Source organism: Chiroxiphia lanceolata, chromosome 1 (genome assembly GCF_009829145.1).
Source record: "Chiroxiphia lanceolata isolate bChiLan1 chromosome 1, bChiLan1.pri, whole genome shotgun sequence".
Classification (NCBI taxonomy): Eukaryota; Metazoa; Chordata; class Aves; order Passeriformes; family Pipridae; genus Chiroxiphia; species Chiroxiphia lanceolata.
The window spans coordinates 100,755,060-100,771,931 of NC_045637.1; the positions used below are offsets into that span (position 1 = coordinate 100,755,060).

Sequence of the window (16,872 nt, forward strand, 5' to 3'; positions counted from 1 at the left end):
TTCTCTTCCTTTCCATGCCAGTGGTGACCAGCTGCAGTTAAGTCCATCGGACAGGAAGATTTTTCAAAGAACCAAATGTGCAGTACAGAAAAGCTGCAAGTAGCTCCCAAGCGCTTGTTGGACATATATGACATACAAGTGTCAGGTTTTCACATTAGGTCTGGATGCTGACTGACAAGAGGGTTAGAGAATTGTACAGTGCTGCTGTGCTCTCCTCCCAGCCAACACAACTAGATCAAATCTAGTTTGAGAGACCAAAAAACCCGAAAAAAGTAGTAAAATAAAATATATCAGACAGCAGAACAGATATGAGGAGGAGATTCTCATCCTAAGGCCTTCCCTCAAGAAGACAAATGGTTTCCATCTCTATCAGACTGGATATGCACTCTGCCTATTGCAAAAGAGGACATATCTTCATTAAGTGGTAGAAAATACTTCCATCAATCCAGCTTTGTATTATAGCCCTTTTTTTGCTTAAAACTGATTTAAGAAAACCAAGTTGCTTCACGTTTTCTTTTCCCCCCCTTTTTTTTTAAAAAAGGATTTCACCATTTTTACTTATTTCACCAAGTTAATAAAGACTTTGCAATTTATACAGGTGTTTTAAATTCTTACATTATCAACACTCCCACTGTAGTAAGGAGTGCTACACTATCTGTCCAGTAATCTGCCATTTTCTTACAGAGTATCACAACACACAAGTATGCATTTAAACAAATTTTAGGGGTGGATTCTTTCACGGACATAATCCTTTCTGGGAAAGGTTTGTGAGGTGGAAAGTCTAACTTCTAAATCACCCAGATCTTTCAAATCTCCAGATGAGTTTTTCGGTGTAGAATACGGTGAAGCATCAATGTCTCTGGACGCTATGAATACAAATATGTTGCATATTATACTTGTGATACTCCAGCCCTGTATCAAAAACATCACCAGAATTAGCCCTGGCATCAGGACCATACTTGAGACTGCCTTGTATAGCACGTAATGACACACATATATCCAAAATAGCTATTTCACTAAATGAAGACAGAGTCACTGTCCTCGTGAGAACAGCTGGGACCAGTTCATCACTGGATGGGTGTAACCCAAAACTGTGCATTCTATAGCCTTCCATGCCATTTCCCAGAAACTGTTGTCAATAGACCATTTACACCACCTGCCCAGAGCAGCCCGACTCCTCAGGCTATAAACTAGGTGTTAAGAGGCCTGTGAGATAGGAGGGTGCCCCCTCTTCTCACACTCTTTGTGGAACTCTCTGCCCTGAGGGAAGTACTGGGCGTTCCTGCCTGAACTGGAGGATATATAATCTTGGAGTCTTGGAACTTTTTTCACCACTTGTGGGATCCAGAGGAAGACGCAAATCACCACTCTCAACCGGACTGCAGACCACCACTCTCGACTGGACTGCAACCACCACTTTTCAACCAGACTGCAACCACCACTCTTGACCAGATTGCAACAGCACTCTCACCAACAGGTTTTTTCCCCTCTCCTTTTACTTTGGACTCAGGGGGGCCAACGAACACCACTCTGTTCATGCCCCAGGGTACTGGGTTATACATTTGGGTTTTGTGGGTTAAAACCAACTGTTTGTCTCTATAATCGTATTTATTGTATTATTTTATTAAATTGTGATTCTGACTTGTAATCTCTCCTTTGAGTTGAGTTCATTTCCCTTGCTGGTTTACCTTTAAACCAGCACAGTCACCATTTAAGGTATTGAAGTCTTTTCAAATACAGCCACACCAAAGTAGAGATTATGGATATTTTAATATTTCTCAAATCAAATAAATGTATTTAATATTCACTTAATATATGAAAAATGTGCATGGCTCATAGTCTCACTGCAGCATCGGTATTTTGAGTCAGTAATCCACAGTCATATCAGAGGAGCCCTTACATCAACAGCAAGTGCTTGCTTCCCAATACCACAGGAAACACCTAAACCAACAATGCTAGCTCAACACTTTTATTACCTTCCACAATTACTGACCCTTGCCTTACCTTGCGTAGACAATTAGGAAACACTTGTGCTGTTTCTCACAGGCTGTAAAATTCTACAACCCACTCTGATAGGCACTAGTATCCCAATTACTGTGTCAAGATACCGACACCAAGATATCTCTCAGAAACAAAAGGCTTGGATATACAAACGGGCTGCCTGTCTGTTGAGGAAAATAACTACATATTTGCAATGAAAAAACCCAAATGCATACAGTCTAAAGGGCTTGTTTCCTCATTTTGCCTACTGCAAAATCTGATTTTATTTTTAATTTAAAGAATTTCTACTCAATGGGATGCAACCATTAGGATTACCAAATTCCTGCTCTTGCAAGTCTACTGTGTAAGAAATGTTCTCCTCTGTAAGTCAGATGGATATTGTAAAATTATTTAAATGATTTTTAATGCATTGCATTTGTATATGAGCATTATATTAAAAAAGAAGTTTAAATACACCCTGTGCATTAGAATTTTATCATTGCAAACCAACATTAGAAGAGACTGCCATCGACTGAAAAAACAAAAAAGACATTCTTATAAGTGGAAAATCAATCACCAAAACCACTAAATGTCACAGCTCAACATTCCAGAGAAGCACTGATAATTGCTAGTTATACACTGCACAAATGATATATGCCCTCAGCCAAGGAAGTAGGTGCCAGTTTTTTAGGAAACTGTACATATATTGATTTTACATTTATTTAATGTGGCTGTTGTAAGACACTTTATTCTTCTGATAAACTATGATTGCTTATCAAAAGATTCTATAATTCAAGAGAAACATTCATAAAATGTGTGAAAATGAAAACCACCAGCCCACAGAAATCATGCCCACAAAATCCAATTTTGTGGATTTACAGCAGAAAGGCATTAAACTACTGTCTTGCAGGAACAGCAGAGTAGTCACTGAAGTATAACTGGCACAGCAGTAATGATTAAGGTGACATGTCCTCCTGCCACAGCTGTTAATCAGCTTAATACCAGTTACATTATTGACATTCTTGTAATTACTTTTTCTACAGCACATTTGTGCAAAATATATTTGACTTTAACTTTGAGTATTCAAAGGTGAGCTCAGTTCTCAAAATGTATGGTCAAAGTAGAGGCCCTAAATGCAGGAATTAACTCCACAGGTATCACAATTATCTCAAATGGAATACTGAGGACTATCTGCTACCTCAGTAAATATATAAACGAATTTGTTGTACCTTGCCATCTTCTGAGCAAACACCCATGTGTTCTCCACTTTCATCCAGGCTGATCTGATTTATCTTCACTGCGCTCTAGAGAAAGAAAATAAAGAAAAAAGACTTTTAAAGTTACATCACCAATGACATGCTTTAACATTCCTCACACTTCACAAGATTTATGTGTTAACAGTTGAGTATGTTTACTTGCATGAATCAAAAAACCCACACAGAATAGGTATTTCCATGACAAAGCCAAAAGACAGCCTTCTTTCCGGCCTTTTGCCTAACCCAAAAATTTTGACTTACTCTTTGCAGTTACCAGCCTAAGGGCTCTGGAACTCTCATGAAATGCCAGGCTCCCAGGCCTTAAGCATCTGTGCCTGTATACCACAGCTATTAATTCCCGCTATCAAAACTTAGGATAAAATACAGTGACCTCACCAGCACCAATGCAACTGAAAATTCTTCTGTTTTGGTCTGATAGCTATACTGGCAATTATTTATTCAAATTCCTTCTCTTGCTTTCATTTTTGGCTTTAATACTGTTCTCAGAAGTGAGTATTAGAAGGTACTGAAGTGCAACTTAGGTGTACTCATTCTTAGACAAATACTGAGAAACTGGGGGGGCCTGAAAACTGCCCCAATTTAGTAAATTTTCCTTTGCCTATCCCAATATACTTTTGGTTCTAACCTACAGGGTTAGAGAGCATGTTACTGTTTACTTAGCTTAAACAGGTATTCTTAAGTGCTGAGAACTAACTTAAAACATCATTTGGGAAACCTGATGCATATCCTCTTGCATACAAACCCCAATCCAATTATATTCAAGTACCAAGAACCTTCTTATGTATTATGATGCTGGTTTCACCCTCTGTAACAAATAGCTCATCATTTCAAGCATCACTGAAGGATCTTCACACGAGTAAGTTTCTCTCACACTTTTAAGAACAACTTTTAAGAAATCCATCACACGTTTGTGTAACAATGAAGTGTCACTGAAAGAGCATTGGAGTCGTACAGTCACACAGGATGTCACACAACTGTGTATGAAATATCACAGGTCCTTATATATGCTATGGCAGTTGGAATTACATTAGAAGTACATAATAAAAAGTTATATAAAAACACCCTGTCCAGATGGACTATCTACAGGAGATAAACTGAGGTGTTCTCATCCCCTTTGGAAAGTTTTTCCCCATAATCTTTCACACACAAAAAAAATCCCAAGTCAGAAAAAGTAAGCTTTCCTCTCTTCCACTTTGAAAATAATATATGCCCAATCACGTCTCATTTTCTAGAAGCTTCTTTCTTATCAAGGTTGAACAACTGTGCTTTGCACTGCAACAGTTGCCTGCTGAGTTGGGAAAATGATGCTACCCTTTTGCTTTCCTGCTTCCTTGAGTGCAGAAGACGCTACACTTGGTCTCACTTTGTGTCACCACAAAACGGTACCTGGAAATATCACAATTACTGCCCATTACAAAGTGGTCTTTCTACTGTGTGTTATTTGCCAAGGGGGAAGTCACAAGGAATTTTTCTTGACTTACGCACTCCAGAAGTATTTTCATTTGCCACAGTGTGGTTGAGTTGCTATAAATCAAGATCAGACACAAGTGCATGACTGGCAACACAGGCAGCTGGGGAACATGCACCACCTCAGTGTTCTCCTGACACATTTAGGGAGGTGTCAGTAGAGGAGTACAGTTCAAGCCCATCAACCTGATGGCGTGTTCAGCATCCTTGTAAAAGCTCAATTCTCAGACATTACACACAGAGTTGGCTAATTCCAGGACTGGAGGATGCTGAGTAGGGCAAGATATGTCAGTTTTCAGTCTGACCTGCTAGAAGCTTCATAACCAGCATGCACTTTTATTCCTGCCTTGCCTTGAAAAATGCCTTTCTAAACATCTATTTTGCTCATCAAGGTGCAAGGGAAGATTTTGACTCTGTCTAGAGGAGGTGGTGGTGAAAAAGCCAGCATGTCTACACCATTCCCTCTGCAAGCAGAAACAACTCTGGCCATCTGAAAGGACCAGCACAGAAAGTTCAGCTGAGTTCATCATGGAAGTGGCATGTTCTTTTTTGTTCTAGGCTGCATCTAAGTTGCCATTGCCACAACTTTCTCACAGCGTTTCCTCTCTTCTTTTACTACTTTGCAATTGCAAAGACAAAAAGTCCATCTTGAATATGAATAGCCCCATCTTGGTACAGGGTCATACAATAAGGTACAGTGTTCAGCTGGTCGTGTTCTTCTCATCACTCCAGCACCTTAATGTGCCATCGGGATCTAGCAGCATTCCTGTGTGATAGGCCTTCTTGGAGGCAGTACTGCAATAAAGCCCAAGACAAAAAGACACAAAACAGGACACACCAGAAGAGCCAAACAGCTCAATCCTACAGTCCACACTGTTCCTATTTTTCTGTCAAATGGCTTTGATAAAATTTGAATCTGAAAAAATGAAGAGAAGAAAGTAGACAAAGAGGACTATGAAAGTTATCTTCACATAAAAGTTAAAAACAAGGAGCAGGATGATGGAATTTATCTGTTGTGCTGTGGTTTGAAAGCCATGTGGCAATAACTTTGGAGATTAAATGTGTGATTGCACTCAGATAACTCACAGTGCCTAGCAAGGCAAAACCTCTCATTATATACATGCAAGATATTAAGTATAACAGGAAGGGCTTCTATAGATATGCTGCAAGCAAGAGAAAAACTAGGGATAATGTGGGCCCTCTCCAGAAGGAAACAGGAGACCTGGCTACCCTGGATATGGAAAAGGCTGAGACTCTCAATGACTTCTATGCCTCAGTCTTCATGGCAAGTGCTCCAGCCACGCTGCCCAAGTTGGGAAAGGCAGATGCAGGGACTGAAGGAATGAAGCCCCTAAGCCTACTGTAGGGAAGGATCAGGTTCAAGACCATCTAAGGAACCTGAACGTGTACAAGTCCATAGGACCTGATGAAGTTCATCTGTAAGTCCTGAGGGAGCTGGCAGATGAAGTTGCTTAGCCATTATCCTTCATTTTTGAAACACCATGGCAGTCAGGTAAAGTCTCTGATGACTGGGAAAAGGGAAATCTAACCCCTATTTTTAAAAAGGGGAAAGCAGAAGACCCAGTGAACTACAGCTCAGTCAGTCTCACCTTTGTACCAGACAAAATGATGGAGCAGATCCTCCTGGAAACTCTGCTAAGGCACATGGAAAACAAAGAGGTGACTGGTAACAGCCAACATGGCTTTATAAAAGGGAAATCATGCCTGATAAATCTGGTGAGTTATGACAGGGCTACAGCGTTGGTGGATAGGGGCAAAACAACTGACATCATCTACCTGGACTTATGCAAAGTGTTTGACATTGTCCTGCACAACATCCTTATCTCCAAATTGGAGAGACACAGACTTGATGGATGGACCACTCAGTGGATAAGAACTGGCTGGATGGCTGCATGCAAATAGTTGTGGTCAACGGCTCATTGTCCACGTGGAAACCAGTGACGAGTGATGTCCCACAGGGGTCACTATTGGGGCCAGTACTGCTCAACATCCTTGTCAGTGACATCAACAGTGGGATCGGGTGCTCCCTCAGTAAATTTGCCGACAACACCAAGATGTGTGGTGCAGTTGACACACCGGAGGGAAGGGATGCCATCCAGAGGGACCTTGATAGGCTTGAGAGGTGGGCTGATCAAAACCTCATGAAGTTCAGCAGAGCAAAGTGCAAGGTCCTACACCTGGGTTGTGGCAACCTCAGGCACACCTACATGTTGGGCAGAGAATTGAGAGCAACCCTGCAGAGAATGACTTGGGGTGATTCTGAACTGAACTGAAACTGAACATGAGCCAGCGGTGTGCCCTCACAGCCCAGAAACCCAGTGGAATCCTGGACTGCATCAAAAGGAACATGTCCAGCAGGTCAAAGGAGATGATTCTACCCCTCTACTCTGCTCATGTGAGATCCCACCTGTAGTAAGTACAGTTCTGGTGCCCCCAACATAAGAATGACATGAAACTGTTCGAGCAAGTCCAGAGGGCCACAGAGTTGACAAGGTTCCCCCCTACGAAGACAGGCTGAGAAAGCTGGAGCTGTTCAGACTGAAGAGAAGGTTGCATGAAGACCTCATAGCAACCTTCCAGTATCTGACGGGGGCCCACAGGGAAGCCAGAGAGGGACTCTTCATCAGGAACTGTAGTGACAGGACAAGGAGTAATGGGTACAAACTGAAAGAGGGGAAGTTAAGGTTGAATATTAGGAACAAATTTTTTACTGTAAGGGTGGTGAGACACTGGAAGAGTTGCCCAAGGATTCCCCAACCTCGGCAATGTTCAAGGCCAGGCTGGATGAGGCCTTGAGGAACCTGGTCTAGTGAGAGGTGTCTCTGCCCATGGCAAGGGGGTTTGGGACTAGATAATCTTTAAGGTTCATTTCAACCCCTTAACATTCTATGATTCTAGGACGATATCAGTGGGGAAAAAGGTGATTCCACATTATTTGCATTTTTTCCACATTCAAAATTGCGCACAGTATTTCAGAACAGTTTGTTGAATAGAAATTTGATGGATGATACAGTATTTCACAGCTGTGTATATAACTAGCAATTTGTTACAAGCCTTCTGCATGCCCAACACCTCTATCAGTTGCTTCTAACTTTTCCTTTCTCCTAGTATTTATTTTCCCTTTTGTCTGCACCATACACAGATGACAATCAGGGAAAACAACTAAATTCAACTAAAAGCAGATGTGTTCACTTACACAAACCTCCTGCTAAGTTCCAACAGGAGATGCTATTCTAGATGATGTACGCAAGGCAAAGCAAGCACAGAGTAATTTTTTTCAGCACTCAAGTCAAACTGGCACATTGACTATTAGCCTGTTCGCTGACTTTACAAGTCAACTTTCTGCCAAGCTCAGAAAGTGATGATAGACCATGAACAGTGCAGGACCCCTAGCATTAGACCAAGTAAAACCACATAATTTCCTTATGATCAGAATGATAGTTCCACTATAAAAATGATAATAATACACATTGTATTTCTCAAGCAACATAACTGAAATCTGGCAATAAAGAGGATCCTGTTAGGAATGGAAATACACTTAAATGATTAACCTGGGAACAGCTTCAGAATTTCATACACTGTGGAAGTACTGGCAAAGAAGGAAGAAATGCCTTTAGCTGAATTTCCATTAGCTGCAGTTTTCTTTCTGATGGAGACATGCTTGGAATTCTACACAACATAAGTAAGTTTGACTGTTCAAAATCAATAATGTCAAGCTGATACTATAGAACAAAAAAAATGTTACCTTAATGGATGAAAGAGAAGTTTAGGGAGCAGGAGAGAAAGCTAGCAGACACCTTGCACATAAAGATCTAAATGCAGGCTTTTGCAAAATCTAAAATTTAAAGGAAAGGAAAATCAAGTATCTAGCAGCAAATGTACCTCATGTGATAATCAATTACCTCATGTAAAATGCTTGAAATAAATGCTCTTAGTATGGATTATATCAGCTCTTCAATTAGGAGTAAATTCGCCACCACTCAGAGAGCTTCTTTTAATTGTGTTCTTTGTGGCAACTCCCTCTCCCCTGACACTCATCATCAACCCACCTTATACAATCAGTCCCCCAATGGTGAACCTGAGAAATCAATCTGCTAATGTATAATTTGTAAAGCTCCCCCGACTAACAAATGGATAATTGATTCTTTCACAAATGCTGCATCCCAATGGATATGAAGTGGATGAACAAGAAACATAAGACTGGATTTCACTCCAATTCTGTGAGAAATGCAATATTTACAAGCTAGGAATCTAAATGTTTTAATAATTGCCTGTGACTTCATGCCTTTTAGCCATGGTTAGCAGGCAAGCAACATTCATGTTAGGAGTGTGAAAAGCAAAGCAGTGTTCAGTCATACTTACAGCAAAACTCATTTTACTTCAAGAGCTTCCCATCATTCATGTAACCCCCTTAATCAGCACTTTCATCCATTCTTTAAAAAGAATTTTCAGAAACCTTTCCTGAATTAATTCAAACATTGTTATTTATCTATGTATACACATACGTACATATCTAAAGAAGAAAAACACCTATAGGTCTTGTCTGCTACAGTAATATCAATCTGGATCTGCATAATGATTATGTAGCTGCTCTCCACAGTAAGGCAAACTGTATGTACAAGTTGAATTGTAATTAAAAAACTGTATCCTACAAGTGCCTATTTTTCATTTATTCATATGTTTCATCTGCATGACATTCACACAAACAAGCATGTAAAGCTCCAACGTACAGAAATACAATCAATCAACCCACTGTTTTACATATTAGCCTACTGGAGTAAGGATGACCATTTTTATGCTTGTATTACTACCACCACGGTGAAGGTATCTAAGCCCAAATACTGATTTGTAAACAGAATCTGCCTCAGTCATTGTCATAGCTAAGTTCCTTGCGAAATACAATCCTAAGCCTTTCTCTAGATAGGATGAGGAACTTGCTTTGAATAGCACCCCAAATCTTCAGCAACAGCTAAGCACAAGTGTATTACATGTTGTTTGTCCCATCTATTTTGACTTCAAAACACTGACATCCAGAGTTTTCTGATACTGAGGAACTATCTTTAAAAAGAAATTGAACCCTTGCCCTTTTCTCGCCCCAGATGCTGCAGTGTTGCGACGATTTACACATCTTTTGCATATTTGTAGAGTTTTATTGATACAACAGAGGTAAAAGCAACTCAGAAACCAAATTCTGATGCTGTATCATGATTTACCTATAAAAAGGTAAAAGTATACACATACCTATGTGTTTATACGTAGCTGAGAAAGACAGCATAGTAACAGAAAAGCTTAAATTGAAAAGGCATCTGTAAATGTTACAGAAAAAGCTGTTCACCACTGCCTGCTACAGAAGTAGTACACTCTGAATTTACAACACTTAAAATTCATTTGATGAAAATTTACTAATATCCACACCAAAGAGGTTTAGTTCAACAATACTAGCAGAGAAATTCTGATAAGTGAGGATTCCTGCTCCATTGCATTTCCTATAACACTATTGAATCTGTCATTCTTCAAATGAAAAATGGGAGATTATATTGGTTAGAAGGGAGGGGGGAAAGCTGGGGAGAGTGACAAGGTCTGGGACACAGAACAATAACAACATTAACTTTTATTTTGTCTGTGGGAAGGCAGACCTTGCCTACAAAAACAAAGATCTCAAAAGCTTGTCTAAAACTAAGGGAATATAAGGACAACAAATCTCTCATATACAGTCTAAGACAGTAAGAAAGACCAAAAAGCCTACAGTGATTTCAGTATTTTCCACATCAGTGAATCTCTTAATCTTGTTTGTCAACTGCAGGGACTAAGAAAAAAAAGGAAAAAACATTCAAGGAAAAAAAAATAACAAGGGATCTCCCTAAATCTGTAGTAGTTGCTAAATAATCAGAATGCTTGTCTAGGAATGATGGACCTATTACTGAAAAGAAATCTGTACTGAAAGCCTACACTGCTTCCTAGCAGAGCTTAACTGTTAGCTAATTCCTGATGGATCTAAAGTAGAATCTCTTTTCTGCTAAAACACTTGTGTGATAAGGAGATATCCTCCTGGGAACTCTGTGCCAAAGTAAAGAAACTACTCCCATTTCCCTTCTCTCCCCAGGTCCCCTTTACTATCTTCTGTATAACTGTAGGGCTTCAACAATGTTATGTCCTAAGCCTGCCTCTACTTCTTTGTTGCTATCTGTGTATTAAAACCATCTGAGAATATGAAGCAATATTCCCCATCACACACCCATGGGGAGGGCTGATGAAGGTCTGAAGGTGATACATACACCCTCCTTGGAAGATCCAACAAACCCTCAGGAGAAGACTAGTCCAGGCAATGTGGAGGTTCACCTCACCAATTTCTCTAACTGCTTTCTTTTCAGAACAGTTCACCAAGTACAATGAACTCGTGGGAATTCACCGTTCAACATTAACTTTCCACACAGGCTAGTGAATTATAAAATGGGCTTTGAAGAAGAATCCCCAAGACATATCTAAACCTCTGAGCATGAAACTTAAGGGGCACTTTCACAGCTTGTTTCTAACAGAACATCACCATTACTGTCATTAATGTATTTGACAGGATTTTGTAGAATTCCGCTCTCAAAGTAGAAAGTATGAGATTTTACTCCATTTCTTGATAAGCCAAATTTCAGAGACATGACTGATGAAAAAGGCCAACCAGGTCATACAGTGCAAGTTCTTGTCAGGACAAGTTTTCTTTTTAGAGATTATTTTATTGGTGCTTCAACCAAACAACTTTTAAAGAAGCAAAAAGGCTCTTGACTATTCTTCTTAGGGGTCAGGCATTGTTGCGCCAACACCATTTCCAGGAAGCTTTTCACAACAGTCACGATGCTCATCCTGCTCTCTGACACAAGACAGAGGACATCACCACATGGAGGCCTAGCAACCCTGTTTCTCCATGCATTCCATACATAGCCTGTATTTTCTTCAGAGATACCTAGTTTTCTTTTTTCTATAAGCTCCAGCAAAACTTGCAGTAAGTACTTTTTGCAGTTATTTTAGCTCGTCAGCCATTCCACTACAGACAATGATCCAAACCTAATGGTCACTGAAATCTCACTGAAGGAATCAGACAGATGCAGAAATATTACAAGGGAATGAATTCCCTTTCCTGGCTGAGAACAATGTAAGAGGTCATATTTCTGGCACAGTTAAATATTACACTGGTTGATCAATGTTGAAGTTCAGCCAATAGCTACAGCTAAAGTGTCATTTTCTATGTAAACATTCAGTTATCAACACTGGTATAGATTGGCATAAGTCAGAGCTACATGCAATAACAAACACATTTTCTGATTACTGAAAGCATTGTATTCTCTTTGGACACCAACTCTGGACCTTCCTTTATTTGCAATTATAACATCTGGTCTCATAATTCCACCAGAGATACTCAACAATAGTCAGTGTTAGGTGTCTGGTTCTTGACAGGATCCTAAAAATACATGCAAACCAAAATGGAGGGAGAGGGAAGCACTCACACAAGTAGAAACTAGGTATCATGAAATGCTCTGTAACTTACTGTAAGCAGCATATCGTATGCCATATCCTCACTGTGACAGTAAGACAGAAAACGCTAAATGTGAAGATGAATTGATTTTGTGCAAGTTCCTCAATGCATTTACATACAAAGAGGCTCTATTTCAATACCAGTGAAGTATAGACTTGATTGCATATCATAAACTTTATTTAAAGTAGATCAAAAAAGCAAACAGATTTATTCCCTCCTCCATCTTTACATTGATCACATTTCACAGCTCCTATCTATAAGAGTGCCAAGACCTCCAGGAATTAGACTTCAATTAGCAGCCAGTTCAGGGTTACAGTGGTGAATCTTCCAACACCAAAATACCAATTTCTGGCATTACTTCTACTTTTATTTCTCTGTGTCACAGGACACTGAGTGAAACTAACTTTCTCAGCAGCACCACAGTGGAGATGGCCAGCTTGACATTAGCTATTTTTCTCAGCAGCCGTTCTGACGGCATTAACACCTGAGATGATGAAATCTGGACTGTCCACGTTTACCATTCCATCAGGAGTGCAATAAACTAACTGCTATACACACTGTCATGTCTTTTAAAACAAATAAGTCTCATCCTTCAGAAAGGAATCCTTATTAGATTTCTTAAGTTCATTATCAATAATATCTTCTTCCATGGGAGAAAGTACTTAGTTTTGCCTTCATGTTTTGTTCATCATATTATGCCCCTGTTATGTCATTATGCATTTTTAATAGTGCTCTATTTTTATTGTAAATGGAAACAAAGGACTGTAGCTCTATCATTAATGTCAACTTGTATAAAAACCATTGTTCTCCAGAACTCCGTCTTTCTAACTAAGAAAACATTTTCTAATGCAAATAATATTTCATTAATGCCAGAACTCTTAATAATTCTGACAGGCAAACTGCTATTATTCTGTATATGCACATAAGTGCCTGCATTCCCTATAGACAAAAATGCCATGCAGGTATAATATCCCATTTGAAAGGAAAACAGCCCTACGAAACAGCAATATACTAGCTTCTTAGGAATCAAAACTTTCCAAATCCTCCTTGTGCTTTTAAAGGTAGTTAGGGTTTAGAAAACACACATCTGAGTTATCAGTCTTCTATGAAAATATTTAATCAGTGCTACGTGAAACTAGCTGTTTCATTGCTGCCAATAAAACTGTAGAACAACTTGGCACAGTGGTCCAGCTACATATCAGCAAAGAGCATTTAGGGCAGGTTGTGACACTATGCTTCTGAGATGACTGAAAAAAGGAAGCAGTGAATCACTGAACTGTCTCATGTCAATCCACATCACCTGGTCAAACCAGAAAGTTCCCAGTAGGACAGAGATACCCCGGATGGTAAAAATCTGTGGTTCTTCAAATACCAAAAAGCAGTAAAAGATGGAACAACCTAGTAGCAGCATCTAGTCTTCCTTGTCAGGGATTATGCCTCTGGAAGGCACAGAAAAGTATGTTCTTTATTTCACAGTTGTTTGAAATGTGTTGGTAATCTTTTGAAACTATAGGAGCCAATCACACTCTAGAAAAATTTTGCTTAAAATCACAGATCAAAAAAATATTATTGTGCATGGTTGTTTAATATGTCTTTGAAATTAGAAACTATGTCTCTGTGTTTTTCTTAAAAGCAAATTAACTTTGTTGCCTAATATCGTTGTCAAATTATGCTGCTGCATAGGGCAATTTTTTAGAGAAATGGTCAATAATCATTGTAAACACAAATTACATTTTCTAAATAGTCACAAGATGTGGTATACATTCAAACAGCAAATGTTACTAAACCTGGATGGTGAAAGAGTTAGAAGGAAAAAAAAATTGGTTTGAGGATCTGATGTATCTTCATAATGTCACAAATAATTTTGTTCAAAAATATTTGAAAGTGACACATGTAAATTCACTTAGCAGGATTAAAGTAAGAACCTCTTGATCTTTCACAAAACTCTCACAAGAGACAATGAAGCCTGGAGAAAAAAAAACACTTTGGAAACCGCCCCAAACTATGTTGTATTAAATGTATTAATGTCCTTCATGTTTAGCATTCTCCCCTTATGAAATATTTTCCCCCTAGAATATTCAAGACTTTAGTTTTTTTTGAAAAAACACATAGAATATGACAGCATTCTACCAAATCAAGAGAAAGTGAACTATTTTCTATGTCTAGATTCTTGTAACAAAACAGTATTCAGTCACTTTACCTCAATAAATGGTGACATTAACAGACTCTTACTGACATCAGTGACACTGAAGAGGGCTGCTAAGGTATCTAAGGTACTTGCTAAGGTACATTTACAGTTGGTCATGAAATGCAACCAACAGACAACAGGATACCCACTCTGTAGAAAAGTGATTGATACTGGAGAACAAAATACAAAACTTCTTCCTATGCTTCTATTTCCTTTCCTCTCTCAAAAAAAGAGAGGAAAACAATATGCATTTTAAACATAATGAAATTGTAGAAGGATCATTCCGTCTAAGGATGAGGCTGACATCCTTTTCAAAAATGGTACATGGGCAACATAGTTGCTAGTGACGAGTTCAAAACAGACAGCAGAAACAATTGCCATCCCAGATGCAGCTGATAAAATATGCAGGCTTTATACTTTGATGGAAATTTATTAGATCTACAGCATCCATGCTACTGTTTGCTACTTCACAAGCACACATTTGACTCGTATGAGCTAAGAGCATTCAAGAAATAAATGACTGGACCACACGACCTTCTGTAGCTGAACCCATACTTCCAACTAAACTTTTTACATTATTCTGCACTAAGCTACAGAGTTAGTGAAGCTACAAGCTTGAAAGAATAACTGAACGAAACAGTCATGCTTGCTCAATTTTGAGCTTATAAAAATTAATCATACGTGATTCTAAAATTGTTTTAAACTCCCACATTTCATCCATACTCTAAACAACACTTCTAGTAATAACTAATGCCTTCCACATCCATCTGATCTCTTTGGTTAACTAAAAATTTAAGCAACACTCCCTTCAAAGGAAAGTCAGATACAGTGGTACAAAGATGATGTGCAAAACATGTATGAGGTTGTTTTTTTCTTGTTTCAGTTTTGTCAGATAAGAAACTTTTCTTAGATCTATGGAATAATGACCATGACACCACAACTTTTGCTGGTCTAGGCAAACTACCACAGGTACACCATGATTCCTGCCAAAGAAGTCTCCTAATCTTCAATAGCTCCATGGTTCCCTGTCCTGGTTAGAACAGCTGGGATCGATTCATCACTGGATGGGTATAGCCCAAACTGTGTATTCTATAGCCCTCCATGCCATTTCCCAGAAACTGTTGTCAGTAGAGGCCTGCGAGGTGGGGGGGGAATGTTCCTGAGCACCCTCATACCCTTTTATGGAATGAGCACCCTCATACCCTTTTATGGAATTCCCCGCTCTGAGGGAAGGACTAAACACCCTTTTATGGAATTCCCCGCTCTGAGGGGAGGACTGAACATTCCCGCCTGAACTGGAGAGTATATAAACCTGGAGTTTCGGAACCTTTTTACCACTCGTGGGATCCAGAGGAGGACTGCAGCTCATCGCTCTCAACCAGACGGTAGCTCACCACCACCCTCGGCCGGACTACAATTACCACTTTTGGCTGGACTGCAGCAGCTCTCCCACCAGCAGGTTTTTCCCCTCTCCCTTTGTTTTGGACTCAAGGGGGGGCCCAGGTAGCACCGCTTTGTTTGTGCCCTGGGGTGCTGGGTTGTACATTTGGGCTTTGTGGGTTAGTGCCTGTTGCTTGTCTGTGTGGTCGTACTTATTGTATTATTTTATTAAATTGTTATTCTGACTTGTAATCTCTCTTTGAGTTGGCTTGGTTTCCTCTGCTGGTTAACTTTCAAACCAGCACATTCCCATTGGAAACACTCCAGGTCACAACCAACCTAATAAGCACGGTACCAGAACAAACATCGTAAGGCATACTTTCCAAGCCTTTATAACATCCAAAAAGCCAGACTCAAAAGGCCATCTGAGTAATTCCCACAACTACTGTAAAAACCTTTGGATTTCCAAATCATCTGCAGTTAAAATGAAAAGACAGGTAGACAGAAACAGAAGTGCTATTAAATTGCATGTAGACATTAAAGTCTTAAGAGCAAAATCCCAAAAGATGACACTTTTATCCATTTTTTCCATTTGAAAGAGCTAGGGGTTAGCTTGAAACATGTAAGACATAAGAATGCATAACCTGTTTGGGTGGGAGGTCCCATGGAGGGGAAGGAAACTTGTCCCTTGCATAGACACTTGCTTCTATCAAAACCTTAATTTTTTTCTTTTTTTTCTGGAACTTACATTTATAGTAGTCCTCTCTGTTTTGTACAAAACACAGGGTTTTTAGCTTCAAATTTAACAGGCACAGTGATACCCTGCAAATACTGCACACAGCTACCCAGATTGTTGTGTTGCTTCACTTCATCTCCCAACTAAGTTTTCTTTCATAGGCTGACAGTGACAACTAAAATGATGCAGTTAAAAGTAATAAACAGAGAATTTTAAGTAGTCAAAGTAAGTGACATTTATATCATCTTAGTCTCAAACTCTCATGCAAAGTTCCATCCAAAGCAACTTCTTCATTATACAA

The 16,872-nt window shown here is 39.4% G+C and overlaps 1 protein-coding gene across 1 annotated transcript in view; it reads right to left on the minus strand.

Annotated features, from left to right (window-relative positions):
* Positions 1–16,872, minus strand: part of VPS41 (VPS41 subunit of HOPS complex) — a 110,016-nt gene that overhangs the window by 62,929 nt on the left and 30,215 nt on the right. The window contains 1 exon segment of the mRNA XM_032679926.1: positions 3,210–3,284. Coding sequence (XP_032535817.1) covers positions 3,210–3,284 — 75 coding nt within the window.